The 13,860-nt window shown below is 36.9% G+C and overlaps 1 protein-coding gene across 4 annotated transcripts in view; it reads right to left on the bottom strand.

Moving 5' to 3' along the window:
- Positions 1–5,075: 5,075 nt before the first annotated feature.
- Positions 5,076–13,860, bottom strand: part of LOC123517431 (E3 ubiquitin-protein ligase AMFR-like) — a 50,830-nt gene continuing 42,045 nt past the window's right edge. For 3 of the 4 annotated variants that reach the window (XM_045277467.1, XM_045277468.1, XM_045277466.1), the window contains one exon: positions 5,675–6,786. In XM_045277467.1, coding sequence (XP_045133402.1) covers positions 6,716–6,786 — 71 coding nt within the window. In that variant the 3' untranslated portion in view covers positions 5,675–6,715. Of the gene's footprint in view, positions 5,118–5,674; positions 6,787–13,860 lie in introns of those variants that run through there. The other variant, XR_006678465.1, reaches the window with a different exon arrangement.

Raw genomic sequence — 13,860 nt, 5'->3', positions numbered from 1 at the left:
ACCCTGTCTGTAGATTGCAAAAGTCCATTCTTTGCAAAAGTACGTAAAAAACTAAAATGTCCATAAAATACGTAAAATTTTCTAATTTTCGTGTTAGTTCAAGCTTAGCAGCCACTGGAAGAGCCTTTCGATTACGCTTCACTGGTTTACTAGGTTTAGGAGGCATTTTGGACAGGTTAAGCACTCGTGGGAAGGGTACAAATGCATAAAAAAGCGGTGATAAGCACTGGACAATGTTCGCTGTTGGTTAAAAACGCACGGACTGAAGATAAAACATGGCGGCCAACAGCTGATGACGCGACCAACCCGCCACCTACCGGACAATAATTTGCCAGGAACGGACAATCGAGAGCATTTTAATATTTGTCTGTAGATTAAACCGGACTCCAGAATTTGTCCGTAGTTTCCGAAATCCATTGATGGGAGGTCCGTTGTTTCGAGGGTCGAGTGTAGTATAATGTCTTGTGTTCCATAGATTCTATCAAGCAAATTCAAGCACTGTTGGCAAGCGTGATGAACTGACAATGCCTGCTGTAGTTTGGTGACCCCTGAACTAGACTGTCACTTCAGATATTCATAAATGTGAACTGATTTAGAGTACAGTAACTCCCAGTCATGATACCACAAGTCAGATTAGTTGAAACACCTTTTTGATTTAGATGAATAAAGAAGAAGCAAGTATGTGTTCCAATTTTTAAGCCTTACTCTTTCTCACAGAGCTCTGGGAGAGGTGAGTCCAGATATGGTAGCTAAGCAGACCACAGCACGGCTAAAACACCAACTCAACATGAGACAATAAATCATAAGCAAAATACACTAAATTCAATTAATCTAAGTTAATGAATGCAAAATCAGTTACAGAATACTGACAATACAAAATATATAAAATCATGTGGTATCTAGAAAATAATGAAATTTTCTATCTATCTTCAATTTTATTAGGGTCATATTTTCATCACATTCTATGTTAAGTCTCTAAAATGAAGAGACTTAGGACAAGCTTTTATTTTCTTGGATTGCTAAATCCAACAACTAAGATGGTTTTACATGACTGCAGGCACATCACATACTGCAGGTCGGTTAGCCTTGTGCATCACCCCTCATCAGGAGGAGGATATATTACAGTTTATACAAAGTTCACATGCTATACAATGGTGCACCAAGCTCTGGCATCTCAATCCATGAATCTATATTTTATGATAACTCAACTCACAAAAAATATCCAAGTCTTGTGCAAAGCTTATGTTCTTGCCAGCTCACACTTGATTCTTCTCTCCATTATTCATCCATTGTTTTCAATATGGTAACGAAAGCAAGCTTCCTTAACTTTAATTGGATGTAGGATAGTTCATGGTCTACACAAAGACTTGATAGTACACAATTATGTGGAAAGTTTGATTTTGAGAAATTATTTAACTAAATCCATTCCTAAGCTTTCCTAGGAAGGATACAATGCTGTACTCCATTTTCAATTAATCAACTCTTGCCAATCTACACAATAAGGCATTGCAGATTGGTTCACTGAAAGGAGTCCAGTTCACGGATTGAGATGAAGCACCAACATAAGTAATTTTGATTCTAACCCAAAAATACATTTGTCTCAATAACCAAGAAACAAGGAGGTCCCTAAAGTCTCTTAAAAAAATATGAACCTATACCTTGTTTCAATGAGTAAACTTTATCCATGATCTACACTGAAAAATCCAACTTAATCAATTGAAAGTGGCTGGTGATCCATTAGAGTTGGATATTTTGCAGGATATCTTTGAGGAAAGAAGTCTTTCATAGATACCTAGGTGAGTTTTCAAGTCAGCACAGAACTACCTATCCTTGCCAATTATGTAGTCAGTGTTCCAAGTCTTTGTTTTCAGAATCAATGAAGCACAAAACTTGGTGCACCACCAAAGTTTGGGTATTCATTTATTCGTCCTGATATAGGACAATCTGTGGGACTAGTAAATGAGACTAATTAAGTTTACCATTCAAAGAAAATATTTCAGTACATGTGAAAAATTAATAACATGAAGTATTGTACATACAGTACATGTTTCAATGGATACAGCAAAGAACTATGCAGAAACTTTGATTACAATATGAAAAGTACAAATATAAATCTACAGTAGTTTGATACAAACAAATCACACCATTCAATTAAATGTCAAACATCCACAACCAAAATTGCACTCACTTCATGGAGATTGTTTTCCTATACAGTACTACAACAAATCAAAAACAAATGAGACATCAGATACCTAACATTGTAAGCTATGCATCCACCATTACAATGACACCAATCTGCACACTGGTGTTTAGCATAAACTACAGTACTAATAAACTGCCTTCCTCTTTTTCTCCTCATAACCTCAGTTTCCTCACAGAGAGAATACAATCAATAGAATTCAAAACAACAATACTTAAGCTTTACTTATGTTTTCTTGATTAAAGAACTTCTGTAACCATTCTTTGCTTTCTTTTCACTCCACAGCAAGTCTCATGAAAGTCAATAGGTCACAGTTTTGAGGTAAAAATGTTAACACAGTATTAAATAGAGCAATCCTGCTGACGTGTTTTATACAAAAGAACCCAATTTTAACCATTAATAAAGTTATAAATACATACGTGAAACAAAATGTGTATGTATTATGATGAGAATATAAAGGCCCACAAGAATCATGGATCGAGCAGCACTTTGTTCCTATCAAATCTGATTTTTCCTGATCATCCCCCAATACTGCACACACTCCAACACAACAATAACATACATTCATCAATTAAATGAACTTAGTCTAAAAAGTAACAGGACCTAAAATTTCAATCCCTACATCTCTTTCCTCTAACATCATGTATACTATTTCAAGACATTAAAATTTTCCCATAACAGGGTGTACAAATTCCAGTTTCAAAGTAACCCCTCAGAAAACAATTATAGATCTGATAAGTTCAATTACATACTCTATATACAAATACAACTGAAATATATGATGAATTTTGTTTCCTTTTAACCTTAGGTGAGTACCTATGTACAAATGTAGCAACCCTGAATGGATCCTGTTGGCACTACTCTGGTGTGACAGTATCTCCAGTGTGCCTCAAAAGACAGCTAGTCTTCAGCCAGTTTTTATCACAATTTATTCTGCTCCACCATATCAATACTCCAAGCCTCAACCAGTGGCTGCAGCTAAGAATGTACAATCCATCCCATAAAACAAGTTTTATGAAAGCACTAGTGATCAGTTTCAAAGCAAAAGAAAAGGTACTAAAATATGCTTATGTAGCTTGTCACCCATGCTTGCTTACTATTTGTGCTTCTGTTCATGAGAAGTTTGGGGATTTTTTTTTTTTTTTTTAAATGAATTCTGGTAGTGAAAAATCAGGTGGTCTTTAATGACAATGATATAAATAATGTATGAAATATAATCAATTACTTACTCAACATTTACAACTTATTTTGAAAACTTCAATGCAAAGAAATTATTTCATGCTCAATGGGTAAAGATTAAAACAAAAACTGTGGAACCCTTATTTCTGTTCTTAACATTTTCCTTAAAGATATCATAATACCTTTGAAAGTATGTCCTCTTACTGAGCCAAGTATTGGTGAAAGCAGACAAGCTGGGGCTGACGTGTAGAATGTGACTTGCACATACTAAAAAGTATTTAAGTGGTATAAGGGTTTTAACAAAGGGCATATGAATGTAGTTCTTAGGATCAGTAGCGGGGACAGAACCAGAAATAATGGGTTTAAACTTGAAAAATTCAGGTTTAGGAAAGAAATGGAAAGACTCTGGTTTTCAAACAGAGTGGTTGATGACTGGAACGGTCTCACTGGTCATGTAGTCAGAGCTGAGTCAATAGGGAGGTTTAAAAAAAAGTTTAGATAAGTTCATGGATGGGGATGATAGATGGAATCAGGTAGCTTAAACACACAGGGACTGCCTCTTATAGGCCTGGCGGCCTCTTGCAGCTTCTGTCTTTTCTTATGTTCTTATGTTAAGTGTGTGAATGAACATATAGCCACATCATCACACAGGTTACTTATCTATTCTTTTAAAATCCCGATCCTCATTTTGATACACCTTTGTTTATATAGTAAGAAACCATGTCACCAACTATAATGATGATGGGAATGAGTGATGATGTTTGTAGCAAGAATTTATATATGTACTATATGAAGATTTCTCTGAATATGTTGTAATGAGAATCACATAAGGAAATTGTAAGTTTACCAAGCATCATATTATTTGAGAAAACAAGTGTTGTCAATGTGTGCATGTATATGTATGTATGCATGTATGTACATGATCTGTGTACACATGATTGGCAGAATTATTAGCCACATGTTCATTGATTCAACTTTAAACTACTAAAATGTATAAAAAGGATTCGTTGTATTTGTTTTTTTTAATCTTTCCTATGTTATGAATGAGACAATGACAAAGCCAGAAGCAGCAAAGGTGATCATTCCAGCTCAGTTCAACCAGAGTAACTACTATGATGGATTTAGTCATGTACATTATCTCAAGCTTTTTTATTACTCAGTGAACCAATACTCAAAAGCAACTGCATATAATTCATGAAATGTCAATTATATATGAAGTGTAAAAATAGAAATTGCTAATATTAAGCTTACCTAGTGAAGAAAATTGGAATTTACACACACACACACACACACACACACACACACACACACACACACACACACACACACACACACACACACTTTCCTGGTCTATGGAGTGTGGTATGGTCTCAGTCCTACCTGAAGATCGGCCTATGAGCTCTGAGCTCACACACACACACACACACACACACACACACACACACACACACACACACACACACACACACACGCCCGGTAGCTCAGTGGTTAGAGCGCTGGCTTCACAAGCCAGAGGACCGGGGTTCGATTCCCCGGCCGGGTGGAGATATTTGGGTGTGTCTCCTTTCACGTGTAGCCCCTGTTCACCTAGCAGTGAGTAGGTACGGGATGTAAATCGAGGAGTTGTGACCTTGTTGTCCCGGTGTGTGGTGTGTGCCTGGTCTCAGGCCTATCCGAAGATCGGAAATAATGAGCTCTGAGTTCGTTCCGTAGGGTAACGTCTGGCTGTCTTGTCAGACTGCAGCAGATCAAACAGTGAAACACACACACACATTATGATGGATAAGAGAAAACTTCAAATAATCTGAACTGAAAAAAAAAAAAAAATAAAAAAATAAAATAAAATAAATAAATAAATAAAAAAAAAAAAAAAAAAAAAGTGGTATATGCCTTTATCATCAAGGTACATAATGTTGGGAGTAAATCAAGGTGACAGATTATATATATATATATATATATATATATATATATATATATATATATATATATATATATATATATATATATATATATATATTATGTAAGAGGGAAAACCAGACAAAAGAAAAGAAAAAAAGAAAAGAAAAGGACCACTGAAGTGCCAGTACCTAAAAAAGTTAAATAGAAATACAGTTGGAAGGGTATTCAAAGGAGCCATCTTTTTTTTTTTTTTTTTTTTTTTTTGTCAATTTCAAATTTTGCATGAAGAATGTATGTGTAAATAGATGCATATAGTTTTGTGTGAAGAATGAAAGTTGTCTTAACAGTGCAGGCTGTGACTGCCCCTTTCTGTTGTAAGACAATGAAAACATTAAGTGAAGTCCCAACTGGCTTTAATGATAAGTTCACAGCACTTCCTGAACCAGTGCTATGTTTTTCAAACCACAACAAAGCTTTAGGTATACATGGTCATTCAGTTTGAACAGGAGAGCAGAGGTGGTTCATCACTAACCTGGCATCATTGGAACCTGTAGAGTGCTGCATTAATGGTTTCACCAGATTACAAAGGTTTGCCTCATCCAACAGTTAACCATCTCATCCTACCTTTAAAATGCCCCACAAATCACTACAAGCTGATTAGTAAGTTGGACTGCACTGTACCTACATCACTTTCCACCACTACTAGTATGTAATACTGATACATACTTCACTTCTGAGCAATACTGATAGTAACAGTATGGCCAATACTGTTGCCAAAGAAACTGAGCAACTTTTTCTCTCTATTTCTTTGCATCATAAACTGTTGAAGAAGCAATGCTCTGTAATTTACTAGTAATTTGTGCAGATACATCACTTTCAATTTTTTAAGAAGTTCAATCTTATTTCATGTGGCTAATGTACAGTGTTTGTGCTTAATACAATGAGAGTAATTTCCTTTATTTACTGGAAACATGGCTGGAGCTAAAACAGAACAGTTTTAATGAAAATGGAGAAAACAAGTTAAAATGGCTCCCCTATATATGGTAGTGATTCTACTTCATTATGCAGCAAGTAGTGCCAACAAACAGTAGTGGTGGCAGCTTGGTGGTTTGGTAACCCGGGAAAATTGAAATTGCACTAACTGAAATTAATGCTGGATTAGAGATGGAACCAGATTAGTGATGATGAACCTGAATAACTCAACCTGTATAGCTGGTACAAACTCATTCATTCACACAAAGAAAAATAAAATATCATTTTGAGACCAATCACGCAAAAGTACAGATGTTCATAATGTAGGAGGAGGATAAAGATGAAAAAAGGAGGCATACACTATAGCTGTACAGGGCCTAAGTGCTAATCTCTGTCCCTTACCTCAGCATTGTGACTTATAGGGCTTCAGTTTTCCTTCCCAAAGTTTCTCCAGGAAGACATTTATCAACCAACCCCCCAGAAAAAGAAGAATGAGTAGCTGGGTGAGCTGGATTTGTGCCTAGATGGAATGCCCACTGCAAGGATAAATAATGAAAAGAAATCAAACAAAATTGGATATAAGGCAAATATGGAGAATGGTCAATATACACAATTGCACGTGCACACACACACACACACACACACACACACACACACACACACACACACACACACACACACACACACACACACACACAGACACACACACTAGAGAGGATCCAGCAGACTGCAACAAAGTTGGTTTCAAGTCTGAAAGACCTCTCTTATGAAGATAAATTGTTATGATCGGATCTGATGTCCCTGGAACAAAGAAGAATGAGAGGAGATTTGATGGCAACATTTTGAGTGATAGAAGGAATTGACAAGTATGACAGAGATTTGATAGTGTGTGAAGAGTGATCCACAAGGATGCACAGGAAGAAACCGAAGAAGGGCACATGCAGGAAGGATATGAAGAAATGCAGTTTTCCACAGAGAACTGTTGAAGTTTGGAATGCATTACATAGAGAAGTGACCGAAGCAACAACAGTACACAACTTTAAGATGAAGTTGGATAATTTTTAAATAACAGAGATGGGAAAGCATGAGCATAGTTTTGCTTCTGTATGGTACACACACACACACACACACACACACACACACACACACACACACACACACACACACACACACACACACACACACACAAATATATACACTGTCACTCACACACACATCTCATAGATTGAGAGCAATATCATGACAATCTTGTAGGGAACAACAGAAGTGAGACAACTCAAAACCTTGAATTCCCCAAAACAACACAGAAAAGTCTCCTTGAGAATAATACAGAGAAATTAATTTTGATATATGCCTTTGATGCTTAATGTTACAAGTAAAACTACACTTATTCTGAGCTGGTGATTCATAGCTATGTCATCTTGCATTGGGAAAGCTTTCCTTGTTATGTTTGTTTGCTAACAATTTGAAAACATCACACAACACTCTTCACTGTGCCTCACAGCCACAACTCTCCTGTGGTGCATCAGGCATAATGCTCAGGCAAGGGAATGACAAGTCTTGAATAGCCAAACTTCAAGACACTTTTTTTTTTTTATAAGCATATACCTGACAGATTGTCAAATGGATCATAATCTGAACTTAAAGTATGATAAAACCTATTGTTTTGCTTGAATACCTTTGTGATATGGAATGTACAAACTAATAATACAGTATCATGAGCATGAATGGTACATTTCTTAGGAACCTTTGATCTGAATTTTTAGATCTGTATTAAGCTTTCTGTATCTGATTCCAATTTTTACACTCCACATATCAACCATAATTAAAGTGAATCAAGTAAAAGGAATGTTGAGTTTCATATAAGTTTTCCAATTTCTTGTGAAAAAAAGTTAATTAATTACATTTGGAGGTGAAAACCACATTACCATCAATAAGGCACTGTTCCTCTTATCTATGTGATAGTCAAAGGAGTTGCATTGGTCACAACACAAGATACAATATGTGAATGAAAAGACTCCAGGAGTTACAATAACTGAGATCAGACGAGGCCTCATCATGAAAGGATCTTAAAATGGTAAATGTTAAATCACAGAATCAGTGGCATAATGAAAGATTAATTTACATGGGGCAAAACCTGAAAATGCCACCCCCAAAAGTAATAAAAATGTGAGAATAGGTATAATACACTTATTTATTATGTATACATATACTATGCTATGCATACATGACTTTGAAATCAATATTTTGCACGCCTTCAATTTTACAAAGTCTTAAATAATGGTCTGAACATCAATATTGTCAGTAGCCACACTTGTGCAGCCCTCTGAGAAATGTACCACCTGGGGCATTTGTCCTGCTCGCCCCTCTATCATTACACCACTGCATAGGATACTTCAATAAATGTTAAATATCTATCTATGAATTTACTTGGTTGTGACAAAAAACTATGCTTATATGCATATTCTGCTAGGATTTAAATTCTTGAATATTCCTAGAGTATGAGTATCCATGAAAATTTAGCATGCCATTATGTATACAAATATGAAAACCTTAAACTGGTGAAGAGTGTAAAAGAAAAGAATCATAGACTGCATTTCTGACTAATCTAGTAGGCAACAAAAAGCACAGGAAGCAAGAGTAAGAATATCTTTTGCATTGTATAACAACATAAGACATGTGATGTATTGTGCAGACAATTAATGGAATTTCTACTTATGTGCAATTTCATTGCATTGCACATATGAGTATACTGGCTATATTACTGGATTTTGTTCCTTTATCTATTTGGCTGTAAACCAAGGATTTTCATGACTTGATGTTTGTAGTAAGATCATTCCCTCTGTCCTTGACCACAGTATTTTCTTAACAATGTCTTCTTACTCCCTCCAGTCAAGCAGATCATTTCATTATTCACTTCCCAAATTTATGCAACTCCTTGATGAAGTATGCCAGCTTGGGTCAGTGTTTGGTACACATCTTCAAAGAGTATTGCAAAGCAACCATGCAAATGGCAAATACTGCAGTAAATCAAACTTATAGCTCTTGACTGGTTCCTGAATCCTCCCTCTGAAAGTCTATCATGCACTGACCTGAATTTTTATCATGTATTATTGGTTGGTTGCTACATTGTAGTCGTTATGTCTCAACCAGTTTCTGGGATGCAGAAAGATTGTTTTATGATGCACATCCTAAAACTACAATTTTCTCAAGTTTTAGTTTCAAGATACACCAGGTGTAGTCATGTGCAAGTGCAAAATTTATTTAATCAAACCTCTACAATTGACAATCTTTAAATTGTAGAGTATTCATAAAATTGACAATATGTTCATGCACATCACTGATTCTCCTTTCATCACAACATTCAGTTCTCTCCTGTATATCAGTACTTCACATTAAGTGGTATTATTGAACAGCAAAAACACTCAGAAAGGGAAGGTGGCATTCTGGCAGTGGTGTCACAGAAAACAGGTAGCACTGGTAGGCTGTAAGATATTGCTATCATTCACACTCTCTCTGAGATATTCTTTCTTATCTATCTTGCAACTCAACAATACATAGCTAAAGTCTACTCTGGTACTTCTTACTTATTTATATGTCATGTGCTCTAATTCTCAATTCACTCTAGATGCTTCACAGCAACTGTCCGTGAGATTCTTGTTTATATATGTCAGTTAATTTGCCTTTCCATACAATGGCTGCCTTCCTTCCTTGGACTCAATTTTTCAGCATTTACTATCAATTGTAGCAATGTTCACAAACTAAACAACCACAATGGAAGTATTCTTTCCTTTGGGAAATAATTTTTTTTTTCTTTCAACTTCTACCTTATTTTCCTTATTCTTTCCTTTACTTTTTTGTATTTTTTATTAGCCTTTCATGGTGATGATGCTTTCTGTCCAAATACACACACACACACACACACACACACACACACACACACACACACACACACACACACACACACACACACACACACACACACACACACACCGAGGACATGGAAAAAAGCTAATAAAGGACATCTGTCTAAATGACGTGAGAAAATACAGTTTCCCGCATCGTAGCATTGATAAGTGGAATAAACTGAGCAGTGATGTCGTTGACGCGGTGTGTGTCAATCAGATGAAAGAGAGATATGACAGGAATGGACAAGGAGACAGGTCACAGAGAGCTTAGCTCGGGCCCTGTAATACACAAATAGGTAAATACAAATAGGTAAATACACACACACACACACACACACACACACACACACACACACACACACACACACACACACACAATTATTTTACTCCTTGAAGCATTCTCAACTTACTCTTCATTGTGTTGTAAGCTTTCTCTACATCCACACACACATATACACAAACCAAGCCACATGAAACAAGAAAAAGAATTTTGCAGAATGATGCAGAGAAGATGGCCAGAATGATGTCACTGGCAATACAATTTAGTATAACATTGCTGAGAATACCATTTGGGATACATGCTTGAGAGATGCTCAGTAACTAATTTGTCTCACATACAGTGTCACTCTACACTGCAACAAGGAAGTCTGAAATTATGTATGGCTCTAGATTCAGAGAGAGAGAGAGAGAGAGAGAGAGAGAGAGAGAGAGAGAGAGAGAGAGAGAGAGAGAGAGAGAGAGAGAGAGAGAGAGAGAAGAGAGAGAGAGAAGAATTACTATTATAAATTGTATTTTCTAAGTCCACAATGTCTCCCAAGTTTACTCATTTCAACACATATTGGACACATTAGATATAATGCATCTTACAATCAATGACAACTCTGAAAACATGTTTGAGAGATGCAGTATGAAGACCTGTGCAAATGGAGTGAAGTGTGGAATGTTTGAAAATAAATACACTGAGATGGCTTAGTCATACTCTGAAGATAAAAATAAAGGGGTTTGTGTAAAAAAAATAAAGAAAGAAAAATAAATAAATAAAGAAAGAAAGAAAAACAAAAATGAGTGAATCTGAATGTATTAATAGAAGGCAATTCAGAAGGTGGAAGGAACACACGTGTGAAAGAGGTGTTGTTAGAGATGGAGCACTTGAACCAGCAAGAAGTGAAAGCTTGAATAGCATGAGCTGGAGGCTCCTCTACCATGGTCACCTCCTTACAGGATGCTTCTAAGGGGAACAGAGCATCACAAATACACAGGTAGATGTGCATAAAAAACAAAAACAATGATCATGAGTACGAAGGACTGAACACTTCAAGACTCTAGCTTGCACCCTATCCTGTCCTCTGCTGCCAGTAGTGAATCTACTCCATCTTCCAAGGCAAGTGTGCTGCTGAAGCTGCTTGAAGTATCTGCCTCCCTCAGCATTAATGTGCCAAAGAGTGTATATCATGTTGAAAACTAAATCCATCAGTGGTGACCAGCCAAAACTTTTGTATAAGCCACTCAGAGTGTTTCAATGGGTAGGCTGTAAAGTGTTAAAAAGAAAACATCTAAAGCTTGAGAGTGAAGACAGAAGCCACACAATGTGTAACTTCCTTTCAGACTTGGCAGGTGGCTCTAGTGCTGTGCCCACAGGAGCCAACACCTTCTGAAACTTTTCCCCTCCAACAGGAGCTTACTAAAATGTTTGAGACCTGTTGTTGATGTTCTGAACCCCATAACATTTGTTGAGGTGGTGAAAACTCTAAATAGCACGAAGGTTATCACTTCCCCAGAGCCTGATGGACAGACCATTAGGGACATGAAAAGCCTTAGAGTGGAAAAATTCTTTTGGGTTTTCAATTTCTCCATTTTAAGGATCTCCAATCCTACTGCAGGAGAAATAATTTCAATTCCCAAAGTGGCTAGGTCAATGAAACCAGGGCAATTCTGACTGATAATAATCACAAGTCTGCTTCTGAGGCTTTTTCATGAGATTATGGCAGCCCAGCTTATGACAGCCAACTCTCTAACCAGCAAGCAGAAGGGTTTTGTCCCAGAGGAAAGTGCAACTGCAAACCTTTTCCAGGTGCAATAAATCACTAAGAACCACGGTAGCTTCTCCATGAGCTTTATGGACTTCAGAGGCATTCCACTCCATGAGTTTCTTGCAGCCATCAAGCAATGGGTTTTCCATCTGCACCCATTGAGTTCCTTCACAATCTCTACCAGAAAGTCACCACTAACATCACAGGAACCTCCTTTAAACATCAGCAGACCCTACAAGGTGACTTATTACCTCCATACCACTTCAACATCACCTTACACTGGACCCTTCAATCCTTACCAAGAGGTGTTGGGGCATGACTCTCCAGTGAAACCATTACTACATGGCTTACACAACTGACATGGCACTCATAGCATCCACTCTTGGTGGTAACAGGAGCTGGAGTAGCTAGGGTTGGGTGGAGCTAGGGCACAAGAAGTGCATTACAATCCTCTTCGCCAATAGGGTAACTCTTTAGAACTTTTTAAATAATCTTTTAGGTCAGGCAGAGAATATGGAAACAAACTAGCACCTAAACTTTGTAAATTATGATTTGTATGGTTCCATATATAGAATTTCAAACATTCCTATAGTAGTATAGAAAACTAATGCATATTTGTGCTAAGATATATTTCAGGATGCAAACCTTAGAAAACCTCCCCATACTACTATATTAGGTAAGCTAGTCACCAGTCTTCAAGATAGATCAGTTTTATTTTAAAATGAGTAAAATCAAGCAATATGCCAGATCAAATAACACAGTGGATAACAATGCCAAAGGAAACAAACACTACATACCACCAAGGTTATGACTCATACCATCACTATCACTGTACTCATCAGGACCCTCAGCTGTCTTCCACCTTTGTTACTATTACTCAGCGGCTTGGTTCATTACAATAGTACAGTACAAAGTCATGTGTGTCGTGGGGCCTAAAAGAAGATTGTGGCAACTGTAGTGCTAGAGATCACGAATGTGTAATTTACACCGTTTCTTATAGATCACTCAGAAATGGGTGAATTTAAACTCTGTTAAAAATAAGCAATATGTCACAACTGAATACAACTCGCAGATCATATTGATATGTGGGCTCTTGTATCCAGAAAGGGATGATTAAGGAAGTCTTTCAATAAAAATAATAAATAAAAAATCTACAACTAAGAAAATTATAAAGAAATCGATACTGAAAATATTAAGAATATTATTTGTAATGTATGGTGCTGCCCTGACCTTGCTTTCACCCTCTCTCTCACCACTGAAATGTTGCATCTCTTTCTGTCTTTTATTGCTATTTTCAAGCTAACTGCTGTACTGATCTTGCTAACTGCATGCCTCCCCTCCTCCTGCGGCCTCACTGCAGAAGGCTTTCTTCTTCCTCTCACCCCTATTCTGTCCAACTCTCTAATGCAAGAGTTAACCAATACTCTCAATCATTCATACCTTTCACTGGTAAACTCTGGAACTCCCTTCCTGCTTCTGTATTTTCATCTTCCTTTGACTTGACTTCTTTTAAGAGAGAGAGGTGTTGAGACATTTGTCCCTGAATTTTGGCTAACTCCTAAGTCTTTTAGGGAACTGGCAACATAGTAAGCCTTTTTTTTTTTTTTCAATATTCAGTTGCCCTTGGACAGCTGTCCCTCCTACATAAAAAAGTAAAGACAACTCACTCTTA

Source organism: Portunus trituberculatus, chromosome 42 (genome assembly GCF_017591435.1).
Source record: "Portunus trituberculatus isolate SZX2019 chromosome 42, ASM1759143v1, whole genome shotgun sequence".
NCBI lineage: Eukaryota > Metazoa > Arthropoda > Malacostraca > Decapoda > Portunidae > Portunus > Portunus trituberculatus.
Note: the sequence above shows the minus strand (reverse complement) of the source record. Positions and strands in the feature narration are given on the sequence as shown.